Source organism: Haliotis asinina, chromosome 10, assembly GCF_037392515.1.
Source record: "Haliotis asinina isolate JCU_RB_2024 chromosome 10, JCU_Hal_asi_v2, whole genome shotgun sequence".
NCBI classification, from domain to species: Eukaryota; Metazoa; Mollusca; class Gastropoda; order Lepetellida; family Haliotidae; genus Haliotis; species Haliotis asinina.
Window position 1 is genome coordinate 2,780,178 of NC_090289.1, and position 25,379 is coordinate 2,805,556.

Below are 25,379 nucleotides of genomic sequence, written 5' to 3' on the forward strand. Positions count from 1 at the left end.
GGTGATTTTAAGAGAGAATAAGGAAGAAATCATTATTAACATTACGCTAGTTTACACTGCAACAAAGGCCAACACGTCAGCCAATCAAAACATCTCTCACGCTCCACTGCCAGGTTGCGTCGGAAGCTCCAGGTCACATAATAAAGATGTTTGTTTGCAATAAAGTAAACAAGTTTATTCAAATGGCATATGTCATGCATAACAGCTAGTTCGCAAGGCGGAATATACAAAATTACAGGCACTTAGGCATTAGGCCAATGAGACATAAAAAATATAGGTATTATCATGTTACAAAACCATCCTAAGTGATTAGGACTTATATAGAAAACAACTGCTACGGGGGGTCTTTTGGGGTTTCAACATTAGTTACACCAGTTTGGGATTAATCTCTAATTAGAGAAAAAGAATCTGGTCTGTTGGAGACATGTTTACAAATAAAGGAGAGAGATGAACAGTTCCATTACATCACATCTAATATCAGAGTAGAAATCTCAGCTAATTTAACAGTGAGTTTCAAACTCGACAGTATTAGTGTTACAAAGCTTACATAGTCTGTCCTGTAACAAGAGCTTTGGATGACTAAATCTACCAAGCTTCACTTCCAGATGGAGAGCACAGGGGCAAGGTTTATAAGTCTCAGAATACGACGCTGTAATATGTCTCTGACTGAACCAGCCAATAGCTGCAAGAACAAAACCCTCTCATACAGCACGATACTTGTTGACGTAAATTTAACCAGTGTCATTTCATAGACTAGTTAATCAGACAATGCACCTTGGGGAAACCAATCAGGCTTTCTCACAATGAAAGTCTCTGCTTATACACATCAGGGTCAGGCAGCTGTAGACCGTTCAAAACCATATCAGTAAAGTTATTCAAAGGTTTACAGAACGTGTACGGACATCTACAAATAGAACTCACGCTCATGTTTTCATCCTGTCCATCTCACCACTTTTATATTTGGAACGTTGTTGCCAGCGCTCTTTCTCAACCACGAGAATCCAAATAATCTTCCGCACAAAGACAGTCTTATCCAGACACACTTACAGCCGAGTGTTCAACAGAGTAACAACAAAGGCATTCAATAATTCCAACTAGCTGTGAAATTATATCTTATATAAGACAGAGGACGATAGGTACAGTTTTAGATTCATAACATTTCTTGCACTTCGCCACAGCGAGGGATACAGAGCTGTGCTATCCACATTGTTGGACACATAAATACACCTAACCAGTCTTATGTCTTTTACTGACTCAGGGAACTGATGTTAAACTTCAAGAACAAATATCTAACTCTTACAGATATGTTTTTGTCAAATTCGTTTGAGTGACCATAATATGATTTGTTAAAACTCGCGCATGCTGAAAGTTACATAACACCTGACTAGATCTACAATCCACTTATATATTGATGAAGATGCCGCACTACTTGGAACATATGTAATACCGGTGGCTGGACATTGGTCACACTGGTCAGTACATAAAGGACCGTTCATGGGGACCCCCTGCTTGTCATGGTTATGTACGAACGTAATGATACACCACCGCCCCTCAGAATGAGTACAAAATTGTATTCAACTTAGGATAAAAGTTTAATTTTTTTATTTAGTTTAATTTATATTACAAGGCGGTATGGGTGATCTAAGCTCTTCACGTACTGCACGTGCATTTGTTCGCTGTTCCAACTACAGCGCTTACCCCCTTGTAATACAAACCAGGAATGGCGATTTGTACACAAAGAGCTTTTGTTAAACACCTTTTATCCTAAAATTCTGAGATTTAAATGTGCAATTGGCAAGGTAAAATTAGGAGGATTCGCTATCTTAATTTCACTTTATGAGATTTACTTTTTTGTTCAAAGGTAAATTCATCGGTACTTTTTGACGGCAAACAGACCCATAGTATAGGCCTTCAGCAACCCACGCTGGCCATAAAAGCCGACTATGCTTGCCGTAAGAGGCGACTAACGGGATCGGGTGGTCAGGCTTACTGGCACATATCATCGGTTCCCAATTAAGCAGATGGATGCTCATACTGTTGATCAGTGGACTGTCTGGCCCGGACTCGATTGTTCATAGACCGGCACCATATGGCTGGATTATTGCTGAGTGCAGCGTAAAACTACACTCACTCGAAATATGTTCACAAATGATGGAAATATCAGCTCCAGAACATGGAGAACATGGGTTGGTATACCCCTGATGTTTGTTTGTTCCAGGGGACCCTGGGGGACTAATGAACAACATATTTATCTCACCGAATGTCCCAATGTTAATTTTGAATTGTTTGAAGCACGCGTTTTTGCAGAAAAGATTTAAGAGATAAACATTCTGTGTTGGAATATCAGAGGTATGTAACGAAGTTATAATAGCTCTAAATTTGATTTAAAAGCGAACGCGTAGCGTATTGTGGCTCGGAATGACTTTGATTAACCAATCACAATCCAGTATTTACTGAAGTCATGGTAGTTTTAGAGTTATCTCCCTTCCGTTGATTTGCTTTCGCGAAACATCGATAATTTCCGTACATTATACGTAATTTAATGTTATTTGAGATAAAGAATTACAACCACGAAGTACTAATGAGTTCGGCATTCCCAGCGGAAAGAAACACATAGAAAATGTTACTCGCTTAGAGAGAAAGAATGGGTATGTGCCAGGTATCTACTTGAGCAAAGCCAGCATGAATGTCAGCACTGAGACCAACAGGAGGAGTAGAGATGGCCGGGAGACACAAGCGTCACAGCCAGCTGGTCTGTTGTACTTGTTCACTTCTATCAAGACCTCTGCAGTTCTCTTCGGACACGAACCAAAGGCTTTGTCAAGGCAGGTCTCTATCATCAGCGATACTCTGGAAACACAACAGTTAATCTGAAGATAGGGATAACTACGTTCACATCTGTCCTCACTTTCGACATTACCACCTTCCCAGGCTGTGATATATGACATAATATATCATTTTGCGGCTACTAAAACCAGAAACCAGGAAATTGCATTCTTTAAATATTTTGTACTACTTTATTCTCAGCTATAGACGTTTTGGGAATACCTGCAGGCGAATGTGACAAATTCATCAGGCGTGGAGAAATTATGACCTCCCTGGAAGCCATCCCGTAGACAGTTAGTGGCGATCATTGACCTGTCAGATTCCAAACATGGAGCGTCCACATCTGAATATATATACATAATTATCTTTTAAGAAAGGCAGGAGGACACACGTCTAATCGGTAAGCCGAAGTACAAATGAAAGGCAATATTTAAGAAGCGTACATAAAAGGTCTTACAAAGGGATAAAAAAAATATCTGCAAACATTCGTCACACTTTCCACAACCCCATTGTCCCGGAATACTTTGAGCTGGTCAGTAATGAACTTCGGTGTTACACGCTGAACACCTTTAAATAAACATACTCAACAAAATTAGAAACTTGACACCAACATTTTACGACGGGATAATTTTTGTGGGTTCTTGTGACATACACGACATGTAGGCTGTTTTTGCTATGGTGTTCGCGGAAACACAACCATAACGCGCAAGCTCGCAGTCATTGCGAAACAGGATGTTTCATAAATAGACGTGTCGTCTTCGTGAGGTTAAACTAGTTTGCTTTATAATATAAACATAAATAGTTGAATAATTCACATCCATACTGACAACGACACATCTTCAGTTCATATCGTATATATCTTATATATGGATGAGATTCAAAAGTTTTAAATCGGTTTTACCCTTCTTTTAGCAATGTAGCATCATTACCACCCAGCTGACAACGTGGTCTCTACGTCTACTCCAATATACGTTGTCACAAGGTTGCGACCTGACGTTTTCCTACGTCATTTGTGCGAGTCGCAAGGTTAAAGTTATTGATGCTAACGTATTTTACGTAGTCTTGCGTTCTGTTAAATGTTATTTGTTGAATAGTTGTCCCCAATAGAGAACAGTGAGGATCCTAAGACATAACGTTTAACGTAAATGTATAATGTTGTAATTACTTTGCTACATAAGGTTATCACTCAACGTTATTGTAACCACGTGCCCAGGTTGTGACTTGCCGGTACCACTCTACGCCCTTACCACAACGTTGCCAACACAATGTACATGTATGTTTACTGGCAAGGATTACAAAGAATCCCTTCTAAAAAACGTAGGTGCAATCCTAAAAAAATAAACATAATTAAAACACAATTATCATTTATTCAAGACATATAATATACATTGATGTTCATGAAAAAAACCAACAAATAAATAAAATTATAAGCGTACAATCGCAAATCAAAAGTGCAATACTTTGCATGCGAAGTACAGCTGTTGAAACCACTTTCCACCACAGGTTGGGTGAATTCAGTAAATCGTTTCAACTCCGATTCCGCGGGATATTTTTCATCACGTTATTTTTCAACTTTATAAGTTGAAAGTGCATGTTTGATAATTTGTTACTTGAAGTCCACACCGAAAGGTATCAGAATCTGAAAAGTTGCGTTTTGCGTTGCATGTAAGTTTTAATATGTAACTTATGCGTTGTCATTTCTATAGGTATATTTTAAGTAATAATGGCCCTTCAAGCAGATATATTTACCGTTGATATTGTTGCACGTGTAGTCAAAAGCCTGTATTGATTGGTCAAGGGGTGGGATTACTCTTCGCCAATCAGATGGCAGGCATGTCATGACCTTCCCATGAAAGCATCCATAGAGGTTTTTGAGGGCAGCTTTGATCCTGGAACAGTATGTACTTTAGTTATTCAAGATGACGGTAAATGGAAAATGCAAACACAACATCCTGCTTGCACTATATCCTTTTATTACTGGACACATGTCATGACCATACCATCACAATGATGACCTGGAATGTGACCAAAAGTTATCAGCTGTGGCTACACAGTCACAGAAATCTAATGACTGTACAGTCATCACATGTTATGTAACCACACAATAACCATCTCATGTGTTAAATTAAGCAGCACCTGTGTGGTGAATAGAGAGATAAATAAACATCATTGCGCCATCATTATGGTCAACCATGGATCACGTCACAATACGTTTTTTCGAATATAATTAACAGAAACTCTTGATATCCTCACGTGATGGGTCTAAACACGTGATGGGAATGGTGATATCAAGGGTTGTTTCCCATTGGTCTAATAAAAACATATGACATGTGCACGTGATGAGTTGACGACTTCGGTCTTGAGTGTTGCACAGTTCATTTTCACCCGTTTTCCCGAGAGTTTCAATAAACTTTAAGGAAAAATCAACCTGACAGACTATAAGCTTGACCTCATTAGCCTCGCTACGGGGTACATGTATTGTTGATCTGAGTGTTTAATCGAGAAAATGAAAACAAACGTACAGTGGCTGGCAGAAGGTCGTCCTTATATCTGACAGAACAGCTGTCAAATTAGTGAATCTGAAGTTTCCATTAGCGAAGAGTCGTCCCAGGGGTGTATCTTGGACTTGCGCTGAACACTCGGTAAAGAACTTCATAATGTCAGGACAGGGTAGCTGGCCGCTACTGGAAGGTACTGCTGAAACACAAACTGACAGAGACAGAAGTGAAAGGAAACAGATCAGTTCCGTGACCCTCGGCATGTCAAACTAGGCGACTTCTTGATAACGAGTTTGTTAGTGAGGTGTCGACCCGGGGGAGGTACTTTTTAAATTAGCGTAGTTCCGGGAAAGCTACTTTCTCCAACGCAAGATTGTACCGCCAAAGGTACTTAACTGAATAAACACTGTGATCAGTTAACCCTGGCAATTACCGATTAATGGAAAAAACGACCCCTGTGATTTTCTCTTTTTTAATGCGATTTGTTTCCTATTAGGATCACAGAGTACAGCATCCAAGTGTGTGGTGTTTACAATTTTGATGAGAACTACATCCGCCTCCAACTCACATCTACTCATGTTTGTCAATTTCCTATCTCTCATTATATATATTTATCTGATGGGGCTATACCTTCAGTCATCATGGCAAATGCACAAGTAATAGTATCGTTCGTTGACACAGTGCGCGGAGGACAACATTTACTTTTTTATGGATACCAGGTTCAGGTGTCGCAGAAGTCAGGCAGAAAAGAAATGCTGGAGATGCACTGTTGTTGGATGTCCTGCTCGTTTGACTACAAGGTAGTACATTTTGTTTTACATTGATACGTTATTGCTAAGCAAATTACGGGGTAAACTAAGATGTTTGAAATATTAAACGATGTTAGATAGATAGAACTAAGTATATATATATAGAGAGAGATATTAATATGTTAAATGTACTCCCGAGCGTAAGCGAGGATGTACTTTTGGATATCAACTCATGAATATTCCTTTTGCATACAGACACAGCAGACTTCATGCCGTGGAAGAAGGAGAACACACACATCCTGCTGTATCATTCGAAATGGATGTTGCCCAGTTAAAATCGAGATTCATTGCTAGATCCATGGACGAGTGTACCCCCATACCAACGATCTAAGACGATGAGGTTTCACTTCTCCGGCGCAACCATGACAGATTTCCAGACGGATTGCTGCCAGAAATTCCATCTTTCAACTCTGTGAAGACAATCATGTATGGACAGAGACACAGGACTGTTCCCAGACTGCCTGCTTCCAGACCTGAGATTCATCTTGAGGACAAGTGGGCTGAGACAGAAGCTGGCGAGAGATTCCTTCATCGGATCAGCAACGACATCCTCCTCTTCATCACAGACAAGAACATGAAGATCCTGTTTGACGCAGATACAATATATTGTGACGGAACATTCTTTGCACGACTAACAGCCGCTCTAGTGCTCCACAGAGGAATCCTGCAGATACACAGTCGTCTTAGATCCCTGAGTCAAGATCTACGGAACCAGAACATAGATGATATGGAATATGTTGACTGTGTATCTGAACTGTTAAAACTGGAGTGATGTGAGGATTACAATGATGAAATGGCAGTAACTGCTTACAGGAATATTTTTGTATAAACTTAAATTTTACATGCATATACGTTTATTTCATTTACATTGTTTGTAATATATGGCAAGCAAAACTGAACAAATTAAATATGGTGAATACGGTAACTTAGTTTTTTATTGCCTATAATCCCGGTAAAGCTACATCTCCGTAATCACATACCATGACGCACCCCATCCTCTATGACCGGTAAAGCTACCCCTACTTTCCTCTTTATAATTAAGAAAGTAGCTTTCCCGGCCCATGACCGTTAGTGACCATACTCGCAGCTTCATGGCACTAAATCACAATAACTACGTACGCCGAAACATCATATTGTTTTCAAATTAAAACTGAAGGTGGGGTTCTTGTGAGACATTTAGAAGTTGGTATTCAAGTTAAAGGCAAATGTTATGGTTGACATCTTCTTCAATATTGTATGTCACGACGTTTCAAGGCTATTCTTTGCTTTTTCTGTATATGGAAATTATTCATACGGGACATTTTTACAATATAAACAGTGCGTTGTGTTTCGTAGGGTCCTTTGATGCCGTGGCAGTTGTCGTGTTGTGGGTATATACTAGGGGATGTAGTGTGAAGTGACTGATAGTGTACCAGTTACTGAGTACTACGAATATATTTTGCAACACTAACGTCCCTTTCAGGTTATCGAGTCTGACGGTTATCATCAGCCCTCTTTGGGTCGATCAAACACTAAATTACATCACATCAAGTCTTAGCGTGCACGTAAAATCTCCAAACCACCATGATCATCATCATCATCATCATCTTCATCGGAGAGTGAGACAGGGCAAACGTGGGTAAGAGCGCAGACGGACCAGCAGAAAAAGCCAGTCAGGGATGAGCGCTTGGACCGACCAGGCCCCGAGATCATGCAAATTTCTTAAGTCTAAAACTGCTTAGGTAAACAAAAATCTGTTTAAAAACATTTGCGCAGCTGAGATGTTAGATAAGACCAATCCTGCCCATCAGTTGCCCAGGTGTCAAGCTGACTTTACCGCCCTCCTGTGTCCGGCAGTACAACGATGTACTGCTGGACGTCCATTTTCACCACAACTTGGTCAGATATCACAACACAGTAGTACCTAATAGTACACGAACATACTCAATCATGCCTAGTTATGCTTGAGAGAGGGGTTGTCAGTGGTAAATATCTGCGGCTTCAATGGTGTATATCCTTTATCCGAAGTAAACACTGCATTGCCTGAGTCTTATTTATAATATATATATCTAATCATTCACATGTTCAGTACATTAAATCGTGGTTAGCGATGATAAATGTGCCACATGCCATATAACCATACACATGCTATATTACCTGTTCTACGTTCTTAGTGAAGTGCAGATTCTAGTACGTCTGTTGGTTGATTCCCATCCGGGATTCAAACACAGAGTCTCAGAGTCAGGCACCTACTCGTCCGCACACAAAGTGAACCACCTAACCCGCTCAGCCATCGTGACTTACACGAGAATAGATGAATGTTTGTCAGAGATTCTCCACTCACGTAATTTAACAATACGCTTACAGTCGTCATGGACTCACAGGAATGTAAATATGAAACATAGTACCTGCAAAGAAGAAGATAAGGCGCATGACGCTTCCAAGTCGTTTTCAGCGTTCAGTCAGCCCTTTGTGTAAACCCACCGATACACTGATGAGGTAGGGCTTGTAAACAGCGTGAGTCTGCACCAGTCAGGATATCAGTGCAGTATTAACTCTCGACTCTATGGAAGACTGTGAGGGATCGATTTCGCAACGCACTGGGCAGCAGCTATTGTACTTACATGGCGGACGAGGCAGTTTGAAGGCTGTTTCCGTATTTATTAACCCCCTGGATGCCGTGGGTTGTTTTTCAAGGTTTGAAAAGTGAACGTTGTGCGAGAATTGGCTCGCGTGGTCCTGGAATTGCGTGCGGCAAAGAAAGTACACAGAAATGTAGAATATAAAATTTCCTATCAGTTGGTAAATATAAGTGCGACTACCTCAGCGGTTTGAGAAATAGATGCTGCTAAATGTTGTCCAAATTTTCTATGCGTTTAAAACCAGTTAATTTCTCCGTTTTTGTCGTGCACCGATAAAAGCTATCTGCTACGATCTTTTATAATATGGCATGAAGTAGTGTGAGCGAAGAAAATACAGCTTTATATCGGGACGACATAAGTGTATATGAAATAGATTCATGTGCTAATGCATAATGTCATTCGCATTATGACCCGCAATAAATGTCAAAAGATGATTTTTTCTATGACGTCAAACGTCGACTGAGGGGCCATGCACGTGTATGGATAAGGGGGCATAACTCCGCTATGCTTAACACTTGGCTCACGTCACTAAGATCACATTGAGAGAATTTGTTGTGGACACTGTAGTTCAGTTATTATTCTAGTACAAAGTTTCCCATTGTGAGCGGATACGCTTTGGTAGTTTCACAATTTATGAGAAAAGATGCCAATATACTACATGAGAAAGCTGGTAATGATGATTTGGATGGACCTATCCGAGACCTAAGTGAGCTTTTAGATTTTCATATTCTCCTGTTTGTGTAGATGTATTTTGACTAATTTTGCATCTTTATTAACGGACTAACAGTCACATCTCCAAATGTAATGAAATGTACTGAAAATAATACAACATATTAGTTGAAGTCATGGCATGTTTGGGTATTATGTGACGTCGGAAAAAAGACGACACTGGTTTACTAATTAGTATATCTCACATAATTTTCATTAATTGTTTAAAAAGTCTCTGCTGCTATGGCAGAATTCAGCATTCTTTTAACAAAATATAAAATTAATGTTTTTACATCGAAATGCTGTACTGCAATATACACACAATTAGACGGTTTTACTACGTATCTTACTGTGGGCTAGACGCGCACCTGTTTGGTATCAATTTAACGTAAATTAAAAATACTATTTCACAGGACATTCATTCAATATCCATTTAGCACGTAATCTTTTCTTCTTATGATTATGTAACTATTTCTCTTCATAAGTATGCAACGAAACGTATGGTACTATTAGAATATGGACGTAAGATTTGTCCAACTTAGACATGACCTGGTTTATATATTTTTAAACAATTTTTGTATAAATATTGTTTGAGTTAGATATCCTGCCATCACATGTTGTAATCGAATTTGAATTGATTATAGCTCGAATGAATCAGAAAATATTTGTGACAAACTTGTACCTAGTCAATCAATATTCATAAATGTTTTCTCTATAAAACGACACAAACAAAACCAATGAACAAGACAATTGCTTTAAATATTTATGTGCCTATACATTTCATAAAATGTAAAAATCATTTTCAATAATATTATCAGTTTTCCTTACAAGGCTGAATTCATCGCTTTTTCCATCAACTTGTTCATATGAAACTGAAATATTAGTCCCAACGTATTGAATATTGAACATCACTGGAACTAAAGCGCATGTTGCAATGATGGCTACGTGTGATCTCCTAATACAAGTGTAAAGATTTAAAATGTGGTATCCTACACTAAATGTGTCAAGTCCTGTGTAAATATTATAACAACAGTCAAAACCTTTCGATGAATAAAAACGCATACTCTATATCCACGTATGATATGATGTTGAACAAGGTTAAATGTAGATACTGAAATTGGTTTCATGAAAAAAATATCCGAACGCTGCGCAAAACATACATCATAATACTGAAAGTGCAATCGGAATGATAGGGTTAAACCATACTCGATCCTCTGAACAGCGCAAGAATGAGAGAGGGGAAAAGCCCACTTGCAACACTTCTGACTGAGGGTACCCTGACTGAGAACTATGTTGAACTGACAGCGTAATCATGGGCGGAGCCTGGAATTTTCAAATGTTTTGATGGGGGAAAGAGGGGTTCGATTTACAGTCATACTTTCATTACGACGTTCTGTTGTGAAAGAAACACGCTTTAATGTTCTCTCTCGTCTTCAACGGAATGCTAAGAAATGGTTCCTGTAAAGAATATATCACGATCCAGAGATTTTGGTTGACAATGGAAACATGAGGGCGAGGGAAAATCAGGGGACCGGAGTCTTTTATCTGCCACAGAAATCGAAGGAAAAGACGACATTTTTTCCAAATCGATCACTTAACCTGTCAATGATGCATAATTAGATGATCAAGTAATGCAGCTACATAATAGTAACCGAAGCAGAAGTAAAACCTTGGAGTGTTGTATAGAATGTTGCTGGGATATTCTATAGAATGTCCAAGGGATATTGTGTATGACCCTTACAGGAGGTTTATCTGATATTTATATGTATATGTAAAAACAAGAAAAAGTGGAGCAACTTTAAAATCCCCCACCTTGACTTGTACAGATGTGTGTAAAATCAGCTGTAAACGTAAATATATTTCATTTTATAATGCAAAGCTTTTGCATTCGAGGTAACTGAAAACCAGATACGACTGGTTTTTTTTAAGCGTATAGTATTTTTAGCGTATGTCATATCTAAAGCAACCGAGAGCATGCAATTTAAACCATTTCCTGGGGATCATGCCCACGGACCCTTTAGATCATTAGCCGCTTTTCGAGCTCCAACGTGGATAGTGCCCCTCTCCAACACAGACACACACACACACACACTCTCTGATCCCACTATGCACACACCCCTTGTCACCCTATACACTCTCCCGTGCCATCCTATACACACGCCCCATATTACACTATGCACAAGCCCAGTATCACACTATACACAAGCCCTGTGTCACACTATACACTCTCCCGTGCCACCATATACACACGCCCCATATCACACTATACACACGCTCCGTATCATACTATACACAAGCCCTGTATTACACTGTACACACGCCCCGTATCACGCTATACACACGTCCCGTATCACACTATACACACGCACCGTTTTACACTATACACGCGCCGCGAATCACACTATACACAAGCCCCATGTCACACTATACACACGTCCCGTATCACACTATACACAAATTAAGCCCCGTGTTACACAAACACACGCCCCATGTCACACTGTACACACGTTCCGTATCACACTATGCACTCTCCAGTGCCACCCTATATACACTCCCCATGTTACACTGTACACGTGCCCCGAATCACACTATACACAAGCCCTGTATTACACTTTACACAAGCCCCGTATCACACTACACACAAGTCCTGTATTACACTTTACACAAGCCCCGTATCACACTTTACACAAGCCCCGCATCACACTACACACAAGTCCTGTATTACACTTTACACAAGCCCCGTATCAAACTATGCACATGCCCCGTATCAAACTATACACAAGTCCTGTATTACACTTTACACAAGCCCCGTATCAAACTATGCACATGCCCCGTATCAAACTATACACATGCCCATGTCATACTATACACATGCCCCGTGTCATACTATACACATGCCCCGTATCAAACTATACACATGCCCCGTGTCATACTATACACATAAACCGTATCAAACTATACACATGCCCCGTATCAAACTATACACATGCCCCGTGGCATACTATACACATGCCCCATGTCATTCTATACACATGCCCCGTGTCATACTATACACATGCCCCATGTCATACTATACACATGCCCCGTCTCAAACTATACACATGCCCATGTCATACTATACACATGCCCCGTGTCATACTATACACATGCCCATGTCATACTATACACATGCCCCGTGTCATACTATACACATGCCCCGTGGCATACTATACACATGCCCCATGTCATTCTATACACATGCCCCGTGTCATACTATACACATGCCCCATGTCATACTATACACATGCCCCGTCTCAAACTATACACATGCCCATGTCATACTATACACATGCCCCGTGTCATACTATACACATGCCCATGTCATACTATACACATGCCCCGTGTCATACTATACACATGCCCCGTGTCATACTATACACATGCCCATGTCATACTATACACATGCCCCGTGTCAAACTATACACATGCCCGTGTCATTCTATACACATGCCCCGTGTCATACTATACACATGCCCATGTCATACTATACACATGCCCCGTCTCAAACTATACACATGCCCGTGTCATTCTATACACATGCCCCGTGTCATACTATACACATGCCCCGTGTCATACTATACACATGCCCCGTCTCAAACTATACACATGCCCATGTCATACTATACACATGCCCCGTGTCATACTATACACATGCCCCCGTATCAAACTACACACATGCCCGTGTCATACTATACACACGCCCCGTGTCATGCTATACACACGCCCCGTGTCATGCTATACACACGCCCCGTGTCATGCTATACACATGCCCTGTGTCATACTATACACACGCCCCGTGTCACACTATGCACAAGCACCGTGTCACACTATACAGATGTTTTTCGTGTTTAGCCAAATGGGGAATCGTTCTGTAGCTTCATCGCCCAGTGAGTGTACTTTACACAAAGTTGCACTGCTACGTCGTGCTGGAATATTGACATCACATAAAGCGGAGAGGTCGAGTGTTATTGAAGAGTCCTGGTGGGTTTAACGCCATTTTGATCATGATTATCATAAAATGTAATCATAATATCATAATATATCTTGCGAAGATTCATGGAATTATTCACGGGATGTAGGATGCATTATTATCCTTGCTACAAATGTGTATGTTAATAATACATTAACATAATACATTAACATAATACATTAACATAATACATTAACATACAGCCAGACTGACCAAGGACTTCACTGTTTCTTGAACTTCTACAGAGTGAACACTACAACCAACAACCATTGTGATGTTGAATTGGTCTTGTCCACAACTGATTCCGATCACCACAATTTTGAAGTACGATTAGATGGGATGTGTTGCACTTTACATACATTACGAAGCGATACGAAATGATGCGCTGATCACGACTGACAATTAATCGTGTTATGTGTAGAAAAGTTTTGAACGGTCCAAATTTTTTCTACGATCAACACTATTGCTACGACTGACCTCAAGATCCGATTACATCTGATAAAATCTGACAGGATCACCACGATTAGTCCGCCATTATAGCCACGATTCCAAGCTCGACCTCATTGTAACCATGGCAACTGTAAACTTAAGTTGAATCGCTTCGTTAGTTATTGACATGTATACCAACCATCGTTTTCTTTTAAAAATCAGAAGTGTTTACATACATGTTTTTATCATTGTTCTCCATTTAATGTATTTAATATGCTAATACTCTACAAACTTAAAACAATAATAGTTTTATTATTCACGAAACTATTCCAGTTACCTTTATTATGAACGTTTATGAATAATGCGAATGAAGAATGTTACGTTATGTATTTGTATTACATCGTTCAGGTAAAACTTAATTATTAATCTTCAGCATGACGCACAATGTTTGCCAATGAATTATATCAAGTAATTTCTAGATATTGTACAATAAGACTTATGACGTTGCGTTATCAAATATCGTGTCATAATGATGAATTGGATTAATAAATACATTATTTGGATGTTCCGTTTCTGCAACTGAATGACCTTATTCATCGATGGATTCATTGATTGACTGATTAATCTGTTGATTGATCTGTCTGATTGATTGATTTACTGATTGTCTAAAAAATAAGCATTCCTGCATTGCCTGAGATCCCTCTGTGTTTGTTTTTGAAGACGTAGAGATCCTAGAGTTAACTCCCAGTATTAGTTCTTGGTATAAACAGTTCCAACAAAAATGGCTGTTTCAGTTTCAGCATGAACAAAAGTTCATTTAATAGCCACAGGGTCCTCCCAAATCTGATATCATGGCCGAAAACTTGGGATTATTACGGTATTGTGGGAAATGAGCTGCCTGCTCAGGGATGGTCAATGGAACATGTATACAATGTATACGTATTCCTGGGCTGCGTTTTACAAACCGATGAGAGCGCTACGTATCTCCTATACGGTAACATAGAGTCTGTCGTGTTCCCTATACTTTAAGATAGTTACGACAGCTGTAGCGCTGAGAACGTTTTTGTGCACATGTAAGTGTCTTGCAATGCATTTACTGGCTACTCGTTAACAGTCACTGTTAATAATAATAATTTAGAATAGTAATGCTAAAACTGTCAAACTGTATGAGAAGAAGAATCCGATAACTGGTTGTACGGAACTGCGTAAGACGAGCTCCGTGAGTAATAGAGATCTAGCAGGATTACCGGCTAGAGATTTTCATCAACAACGCACTTATAATATGAACTACCAAGCTTCAGTGATGCCAACAGAAATCTGTATCAGTAAAATGTACTAATGCATTGATAAGATAGGTAAATTTCCCAACCCAACTGGTATTTCAAACCCTGATTTGATAGTGAACTAAAAATAACGTTGTGGCGGACGAGTAAACTAAACCCCAATCGTTACATTTCCTGGTACCCAGAGCATTATTGCAGAGTCTTAGTCTTCCACAGAGTCTTAGTCTTCCACAGTCTTAGTCTTCCACAGAGTCTTAGTCTTCCACAGTCTTAGTCTTCCCCAGTCTTAGCTTTCCACGGAGTCTTAGTCTTCCACAGTCTTAGTCTTCCACACAGTCTTAGTCTTCCAAAATCTTAGTCTTCCCCAGTCGTAGCCTTCCACAGAGTCTTAGTCTTCCACAGTAATAGGCTTCCACGGAGTCTTAGTCCTTCACAGTCTTAGTCTTCCACAGAGTCTTAGTCTTCAACAATCTTAGTCTTCCACAGAGTCTTAGTCTTCCACAGAGTCTTAGTCTTCCACAGTCTTAGGCTTCCACAGAGTCTTAGTCTTCCACAGTCTTAGTCTTCCACAGAGTCTTAGTCTTCCACAGTCTTAGTCTTCCACAGTCTTAGTCTTCCACAGAGTCTTAGTCTTCCAGAGTCAGTCTTCCACAGAGTCTTAGTCTTCCACAGTCTTAGTCTTCCACAGAGTCTTAGGCTTCCACAGTCTTAGTCTTCAACAGAGCCTTAGTCTTCCACGGAGTCTTAGTCTTCCACAGTCTTAGTCTTCCACAGAGTCTTAGTCTTCCACAATCTTAGTCTTCCACAGTTTTAGGCTTCCACGGAGTCTTAGTCTTCCACAGAGTCTTGGTCTTCCACAGAGTCTTAGTCTTCCACAGAGTCTTAGTCTTCCACAATCTTAGTCTTCCACTGAGTCTTGCTCTTCCAGGGAGTCTTTCACAGTCTTAGTCTTCCACAGTCTTAGTCTTCCACAGTCTTAGTCTTCCACAGAGTCTTAGTCTTCCACAGAGTCTTAGTCTTCCAGAATCTTCGTCTTCAACAGAGTCTTAGTCTTCCACAGAGTCTTAGTCTTCCACAGAGTCTTAGTCTTCCGGAATCTTAGTCTTCCACAGAGTCTTAGTCTTCCACAGTCTTAATCTTCCACAAAGTCTTAGTCTTTCACAGTCTTAGGCTTCCACGGAGTCTAAGTCTTCCACAGTCTTAGGCTTCCACGGAATCTTAGTCTTTCACAGTCTTAGTCTTCCACGGAGTCTTATGACAATGATTTGCCCCTTCAGTCTTATCGGAAGTGCACTTAATTCAGATAAATTCAGATAGACAAAGTAATCACTCTGGTGGAAATTTCCATGGGGAGCACACAGAGCTATCAACAAACTACCCAAGATTTATTATTGCCCGGTCCACGTTCCTGTTAACTCAACAAATGTTCTATTCGCAAATAAAATGAGGTCATCAGCTTTCAAAATAACAGTATAACCTACCACAGATTTAAGGAGTATCGGAACTAGATACGGAAACTACGGAAGAGACTATTTCCACCATGGCGCAATTAAAGCCATGGATAATATGGGATACATATTGTTTCCTGTTAGATTTGTATAAGCAAGGTCCTAACTATTCGACCATAAGCAGCGCCCTTGTCACCTAAAGTGTTGCTGCTACACAACATCTCAAAGTTTGAGATTTATGAGTGTCAGATTCAGTTTGCGACCTGCACTGCTAAAGTGTACAGGTCCTTGGGACGTGCCCTCTGTCAACACGACATGGACACCCTACTTCTTCTTTTTATTGCTACTAACAGGAGAATAACTGGTTCGTTCGCTCGTCACGTTGAAGTCCAGACATGGGTACAATGTCGGATGCCCATTTTTCTGCTGTCTCCAGCCGTGATATTGCTGGAATATTGCTAAGAGCGGGGTAAAATCGTACTGATTCATTGTCTGTCAGAATACAAACATTGCTAGGATGCTGTTCCAACGACATACACAAGACTTCAGATTTCACCAGATATATTTATCTGTGATGAGGGTACATGAATAAATGTGAATATAGCAATGACGTTCAAACAACTGCCTCAGTCGGAGCGTATGATCGTCCCTCCGTAACTGGAGAATCCGTCTCCCCTGAGGGGCACCACACCTGTTCCTTTGATGCTGATCCAGACTTGGTCTCCATAGTTGAGGTGTGTAGCTGTAGTGATGGCTGCAACGCCGTACACAGACCCCAGACGAGTGTGGCCAAGACCAATCAGGGTGATGCCTTTATGGATCTTGACGTCCATATTGGGTTGAGCTGTCGACATAACATATGCCCAAAAGACATATGTTCCAGACACGGGAGCTGTGAAAACGCCGGTCGTCTTGTTGTAGGCCTCACCTTTGTTGTACAAGATGTTGTCAAACTTCAGATGTGTGTCCTGGGGTTGGTTTATGTCGGACCTGAGAGACACTTCATATGTTGCATCAACCGCCTGTGTGGCTGAAACATAAAATACCGGTTTTCGTGTTTTAGAAAGCAGAATTCCCTTATGGGTGATGCTTAACTGTATCCCTTATTCAGTCACGCTCTGTAAATATAAGCCACAAAAGTTTCAATATTTATAAGCAATCTCTGCTGAAAGCAGAATTGATCGTACGATTCCAACTAATTGCTCGAGTCATGTGAATGTGCATGAGTATGTGAATCACTCTCAAGTGGGGATAATGTTCAGAATTGAAAATAAACATAATTTCGAATTATCCTTAAATTTGGGAGATTGGTTGTTTTCCCAACAGCACTGTTTAACATGGTATGCCATTTAGCTGAGAAGATGTTAACTCATATCTCACTCTCTACAACGGTACACTGGGAATGTATGCTTTTGAAAACTGCTTCTGTTCAACAGCACAGTTCATTATGGATCATAGGTCAGCTGATCTTTACCAGATGTTTTTGTCAGATTGCATGTAGATGAAACATCCCCTTGCAGTGTTAGCTTCTATAACGATGTACTAAATATCTCTTTACTTACAATGTTTCACTTTGTATGTGAATGGCTGTGTACGACATTCTCGAATGTGATGTTGTCATGATGAGGTACGGTGAGAGGGGCGAGTGATAAGGATTTAGTCATGCTCGTCCAATTTCTGAATACGTTTCAAGGATGGTCAGCTGTTTAAAGCTGCACTCACCATATAACGAGTTTAGCGAGAATGAGTTTAATTTTACGCCAGCAATGTTTGGCGGTACTATAACATAACGGCTGTCGGTAAATAATGGCGTATGGACCAAATGTTTGAAATCATGTCAGTGCCTGTAGCTTGAATGAGCTACTGAGGAGCCGCTTTTAGCAATTCTTCAACAATATCACGGCGTAGTACACTAGAAATGCACTTCACACGTTGTACACATGTGGGGAATCGAACCCGGGTCTTCGGCGAGTCGAGCAAACGATTAATGCAAATCTTACACTGTTTCCGGTCAAGTGGTCTTCATGTGGGAAATACCGGACATGTTTACCCACCAAATACATTTGTGCTACTAAGAATGTAGGTCGTTCCCCGCTGACATGTTCCTATACTAATAACGTGGCGGGATACGTTTCAAGAGCGCCGTGTTGCCTTGCTTTCGTCACTAAACAATATTTCGAGACGGATCATTTGGGGGTGGGGGTGGGGGGTCAAATGTCATATGCATTGAAGTGCACAACTCACTTGCACTAGAATGTTCTCCAATGGTTATTCAAAGGTCAAACGTTTAGATGTGTTAGCATGAGATATATGCTTTCTGTAATGCAGCTCGAAGATTGTTTAATATTCTTTAGCAAGGCATCAGAAAGATTGTGTACTTACCAACAGAACGTGTAATATTCTTCAGCAAGATGATTGTAGACTTACCAAGAAAAAGTGTGATATTTTTCAGCAAAGCATCACGTAGATTGTGTAGCCATCATGTAGATTGTGCACTTACCAAGAGAATATGTAATATTCTTCAAGGTCACATGCAACGTAAAACACAACTTTGCAGATTCTGATACCTTTCGGTATGCCTTTACCGAAACAAATCATCAAAAATGTCAATTCAACCTGTAAAGTTGAAAAAACGCGATGAAAAAAAGCCCGCGAAATCGAAGTTCAAACAATACACTAAATTTCCCCCAGCGCTGAGGGGAAAAGTGGTTTCAACAGCTGTCCTGCGCTGCGCCCATAACACACGCGCAGTGAATAGGTTCGCGGAGCTTGAAACAGTATGCATGCCTGGAGTATAAGGTCGTGAGCAGTAGTCTAATCTTGGTTGAGTACACAAATAAGTAAATAATCTACTCGTTACATAAAAAAAACCTGTTGATTGTGGTAAGCAGCCTCTGTCACAGAGAAAGCCCAATGTCTGATTTATTGACACCAATTATTATTTATTATTATTTTTACATTATATGTCTGTCTGCCTGTCTGCTAAAGACAATATGCAATACACAGCTTCAATCATTGACCACATGCAAAATGACCATCAAACAGATCATCTTTCTGTACCAGTCTAAGTACAAGTAAGTAAACTTATCCTCAGTACTTTTCGTTACACTCCACCACCGAGTCTAACAAAACCATATGGGAGGTCGCATCAGGTAACCTTTAACATTGACCATTCAGAACACAGCTTACCAAATCGCGAAAGTCCACATTGGCACATCCCTTATGAACTTTTTATCTCGAAAAGGTTCGAACCCGAACGATTCCGAATGCTATTTAACGTACGATCGCTTCCGGGTGATGCACACGGCGTACGTACTGCCATGACAACGTTGAATAAACAGTCGCTGAAAATAGTGTTTTTGACAATATTCAAGGATGTTAATTTGCGGAAATATTAGCTAATGGTAACCATGTCAACAGAAACCCCAACGCGTATATACTGCAGGTCAAATAACTGTGTTATATGCTGATTTTTGTTTGTGGAGACATCTGTGTCGGTGACCTGAATATTTTGAAAGTCCCATCGATCTCTAAATAGTAGCCGTTGTTTGATTGGTTAAATCTATTTAACCATCTTGCATTTGATTGGACCGTCATTGGTTGCTCAGAGGTTACCTACGCGACCTTCTACTAGGTTTTGTTAGACTCAGTGGTGGAGTGTAACGAAATACACTGAGGCGAAGTTTACTTAGACTGATTTCTGTACACACAATGAGTCCTCAGCGTATCAGCAAATGAACCAGCCAATCGGAAGTCGTCGTTACACTTGAGTGCACACCGATCCGCTATGACTAGGTTCGGTCTCCCGAAGGCTTCGTTTCGAAGGAAGTAAGCCCAAGTACAAAACATTGCACTTTTGAATCGCGATTGTACGCTTATAATTTTGTTTATCGTTTTTTTCACAAGCAGCAATGTATATTATATGTCATGAATAAGTGATAGTTGTGTTTTAGTTATGTTTGATGTTTTGGTTGCATGTGACCTTCAGCAAGACATCACAATGACTGTATACTTACCAAGAAAATGTGCAATATTTTTCAGCAGGACATCACAATGATTGTATACTTACCAAGAAAATGTGCAATATTCTTCAGCAAGACATCACAGTCATTGTGTACTTACTTACAAAACGTGCAATATTCTTCAGCAAGACATCAGAATGATTGTGTACTTACCAAGAAAATGTGCAATATTCTTCAGCAGGACATGACAATGATTGTGTACTTACCAAGAAAATGTGCAATATTCTTCAGCAAGACATCACAGTCATTGTGTACTTACTTACAAAACGTGCAATATTCTTCAGCAAGACATCAGAATGATTGTGTTCTTACCAAGAAAATGTGTAATATTCTTCAGCAGGACATGACAATGATTGTATACTTACCAAGAAAATGTGCAATATTCTTCAGCAAGACATCACAGTCATTGTGTACTTACTTACAAAACGTGCAATATTCTTCAGCAAGACATCAGAATGATTGTGTACTTACCAATAAAATGTGCAATATTCTTCAGCAAGACATCACAATGATTGTATACTTACCAAGAAAATGTGCAATATTCTTCAGCAAGACATCACAGTCATTGTGTACTTACTTACAAAACGTGCAATATTTTTCAGCAGGACATCACAATGATTGTATACCTACCAAGAATATGTGCAATATTCTTCAGCAAGACATCACTGTCATTGTGTACTTACTTTCAAAACGTGCAATATTCTTCAGCAGGACATCACAACGATTGTATACCTACCAAGAATATTCTTCAGCAAGACATCACTGTCATTGTGTACTTACTTTCAAAACGTTGCGATATTCTTCAGCAAGACATCACGAAGAATGTGTACTTACCAAGGGAATGTGTAATATTCTTCAGCAGGGCATCACAATGATTGTATACCTACCAAGAATATGTGCAATATTCTTCAGCAAGACATCACTGTCATTGTGTACTTACTTGGAGTATAAGGTCGTGAGCAGTAGTCTAATCTTGGTTGAGTACACAAATAAGTAAATAATCTACTCGTTACATAAAAAAACCTGTTGATTGTGGTAAGCAGCCTCTGTCACAGAGAAAGCCCAATGTCTGATTTATTGACACCAATTATTATTTATTATTATTTTTACATTATATGTCTGTCTGCCTGTCTGCTAAAGACAATATGCAATACACAGCTTCAATCATTGACCACATGCAAAATGACCATCAAACAGATCATCTTTCTGTACCAGTCTAAGTACAAGTAAGTAAACTTATCCTCAGTACTTTTCGTTACACTCCACCACCGAGTCTAACAAAACCATATGGGAGGTCGCATCAGGTAACCTTTAACATTGACCATTCAGAACACAGCTTACCAAATCGCGAAAGTCCACATTGGCACATCCCTTATGAACTTTTTATCTCGAAAAGGTTCGAACCCGAACGATTCCGAATGCTATTTAACGTACGATCGCTTCCGGGTGATGCACACGGCGTACGTACTGCCATGACAACGTTGAATAAACAGTCGCTGAAAATAGTGTTTTTGACAATATTCAAGGATGTTAATTTGCGGAAATATTAGCTAATGGTAACCATGTCAACAGAAACCCCAACGCGTATATACTGCAGGTCAAATAACTGTGTTATATGCTGATTTTTGTTTGTGGAGACATCTGTGTCGGTGACCTGAATATTTTGAAAGTCCCATCGATCTCTAAATAGTAGCCGTTGTTTGATTGGTTAAATCTATTTAACCATCTTGCATTTGATTGGACCGTCATTGGTTGCTCAGAGGTTACCTACGCGACCTTCTACTAGGTTTTGTTAGACTCAGTGGTGGAGTGTAACGAAATACACTGAGGCGAAGTTTACTTAGACTGATTTCTGTACACACAATGAGTCCTCAGCGTATCAGCAAATGAACCAGCCAATCGGAAGTCGTCGTTACACTTGAGTGCACACCGATCCGCTATGACTAGGTTCGGTCTCCCGAAGGCTTCGTTTCGAAGGAAGTAAGCCCAAGTACAAAACATTGCACTTTTGAATCGCGATTGTACGCTTATAATTTTGTTTATCGTTTTTTTCACAAGCAGCAATGTATATTATATGTCATGAATAAGTGATAGTTGTGTTTTAGTTATGTTTGATGTTTTGGTTGCATGTGACCTTCAGCAAGACATCACAATGACTGTATACTTACCAAGAAAATGTGCAATATTTTTCAGCAGGACATCACAATGATTGTATACTTACCAAGAAAATGTGCAATATTCTTCAGCAAGACATCACAGTCATTGTGTACTTACTTACAAAACGTGCAATATTCTTCAGCAAGACATCAGAATGATTGTGTACTTACCAAGAAAATGTGCAATATTCTTCAGCAGGACATGACAATGATTGTGTACTTACCAAGAAAATGTGCAATATTCTTCAGCAAGACATCACAGTCATTGTGTACTTACTTACAAAACGTGCAATATTCTTCAGCAAGACATCAGAATGATTGTGTTCTTACCAAGAAAATGTGTAATATTCTTCAGCAGGACATGACAATGATTGTATACTTACCAAGAAAATGTGCAATATTCTTCAGCAAGACATCACAGTCATTGTGTACTTACTTACAAAACGTGCAATATTCTTCAGCAAGACATCAGAATGATTGTGTACTTACCAATAAAATGTGCAATATTCTTCAGCAAGACATCACAATGATTGTATACTTACCAAGAAAATGTGCAATATTCTTCAGCAAGACATCACAGTCATTGTGTACTTACTTACAAAACGTGCAATATTTTTCAGCAGGACATCACAATGATTGTATACCTACCAAGAATATGTGCAATATTCTTCAGCAAGACATCACTGTCATTGTGTACTTACTTTCAAAACGTGCAATATTCTTCAGCAGGACATCACAACGATTGTATACCTACCAAGAATATTCTTCAGCAAGACATCACTGTCATTGTGTACTTACTTTCAAAACGTTGCGATATTCTTCAGCAAGACATCACGAAGAATGTGTACTTACCAAGGGAATGTGTAATATTCTTCAGCAGGGCATCACAATGATTGTATACCTACCAAGAATATGTGCAATATTCTTCAGCAAGACATCACTGTCATTGTGTACTTACTTTCAAAACGTTGCGATATTCTTCAGCAAGACATCACGAAGATTGTGTACTTACCAAGGGAATGTGTAATATTCTTCAGCAAGGCATCGTGGAGATTGGATTTCATCGATGACAGTCCTTCTTCGTTTTGTTTTAGCTTTGACTCCAAAGACTCCACCTTTGTGGACAAAACCGTCACCTCCCGTTCCAGTCTGAGCATATTGGTGAGCACACTGTCCATATGACAGTTCAACACGTGGTTCACTACAGGTGTGACTGTGGCAGAGACCGTAGCCACACACAACACCAGCACACTCATGCAACACATCGTCATCACCGCCACGGGAAAATGTAGTGAGAGGGCTTCTGCTTGTTTATATGTAATTAGGATTCTATATGCCCACAGTGACGTGTTGCATCAACATAGACTACACAACGTGGCAGGTGCCATATTACAACGCGCATGCACGTGACCTAACTTCTGGTGTTATACGTGATTCACGTCACAGTTGCACTCCTAGTCACGTTCAGCATCACGTAAACAGGATACATTAGCATTGTTTTATAAAAAGACACTTACAAAACCCTTTTTGCATCCATAAGAAATATCTACTAAAAGCAGAGTCGATCGTACAATTGTGACTATGCCATGAGTATATAACTGTTCAGCAGTATATCAACTGTACGATGTTTGTGAAAAACTAATCTGGACTAGATAATCCAGTGATTTGTCACCATACGATGAAATAGTGATGCCATTCTGAAATATTTTATTTCCTCAAGTGTTAAAAGTTGTAGCATTTCCAAAAAAGAATTGACAGTCAGCGTCTTCCATTAACTTTACACGACGTTTCTTCATAGACTGGTGAAAACGAAACTTTAATTGAAATACAGTCATAAGCTGAGTTTTTGCTCTCCACAACCGTGTGTTTAGTTTTAATTATTCTTGCACTATCAGTGCCCGGGTTCACTTGAATCCACAACATGTTTGGTTATGGTGTAACAATGGCTTTACTGCTTGGGGTGAGGCGATATGGGGTTTGCATCCCTTTGTTGCACCTACATACCACCGTGTATGTCTGTGGTCGCTGTCTGTGTGTCTGTGTGTCTGTGCCTGTGTCTGTCTGCGGTTGTTGGTTTGGCTATATGGTCGTGCATGATCGGTCATTGTGGAGCCCGTGAAGATTCGGATTAGACTTGATCTTCAGTAAACCATGCACGCCGTAAGAGGCGATAAACGGGATCGGGTGGTCAGGCTCACTGACGTGCTTGAAACATGTCATTGCATCCCAGTTGTGTAGATCGATGCTCATACTGTTGATCACTGGATATTCTGGTCCAGACTGGATTATTTAAGAACATATAGTTGGAATATTGCTGATTTTGCGTATGTTCGGGTGTGTTTGTGTACATGATCGTTACAAAATTATTCTCATTTTTTTCTCATCCTTATATAAGTCAATGTGACTTTATAAAATTGGACTGAGCAGCACATTTTGTTTATTTCGCTCAATACGAGAATGCTAAAAGTATTCCTTTGTGTTGATACACACTTATCTTCATTTTCCATGTTCTAAGATAATCAGCATTACATGTTAAGCTTAAATTCTACAGGCATGGTCCGTCCCAAATC

The 25,379-nt window shown here is 39.9% G+C and overlaps 2 protein-coding genes across 2 annotated transcripts; both read right to left on the bottom strand.

Annotated features, from left to right (window-relative positions):
- Positions 1 to 160: 160 nt before the first annotated feature.
- LOC137298941 (uncharacterized) lies at positions 161 to 8,750 on the bottom strand. The gene is made up of 5 exons (XM_067831327.1): positions 8,521 to 8,750; positions 5,349 to 5,535; positions 4,576 to 4,715; positions 3,049 to 3,169; positions 161 to 2,850 (listed from the first exon to the last, which is right to left on the bottom strand). Exons 1-5 carry the CDS (start codon positions 8,543 to 8,545, stop codon positions 2,664 to 2,666), a joined length of 660 nt encoding a protein of 219 aa, XP_067687428.1. The 5' UTR covers positions 8,546 to 8,750; the 3' UTR covers positions 161 to 2,663.
- An 8,425-nt stretch (positions 8,751 to 17,175) lies between these two features.
- On the bottom strand, positions 17,176 to 24,093 carry LOC137298863 (complement C1q-like protein 4). The gene is made up of 2 exons (XM_067831202.1): positions 23,822 to 24,093; positions 17,176 to 17,661 (listed from the first exon to the last, which is right to left on the bottom strand). The coding sequence occupies exons 1-2, from the start codon at positions 24,078 to 24,080 to the stop codon at positions 17,258 to 17,260; spliced, it is 663 nt and encodes a 220-aa protein (XP_067687303.1). The 5' UTR covers positions 24,081 to 24,093; the 3' UTR covers positions 17,176 to 17,257.
- Between the last annotated feature and the right edge of the window lie 1,286 nt (positions 24,094 to 25,379).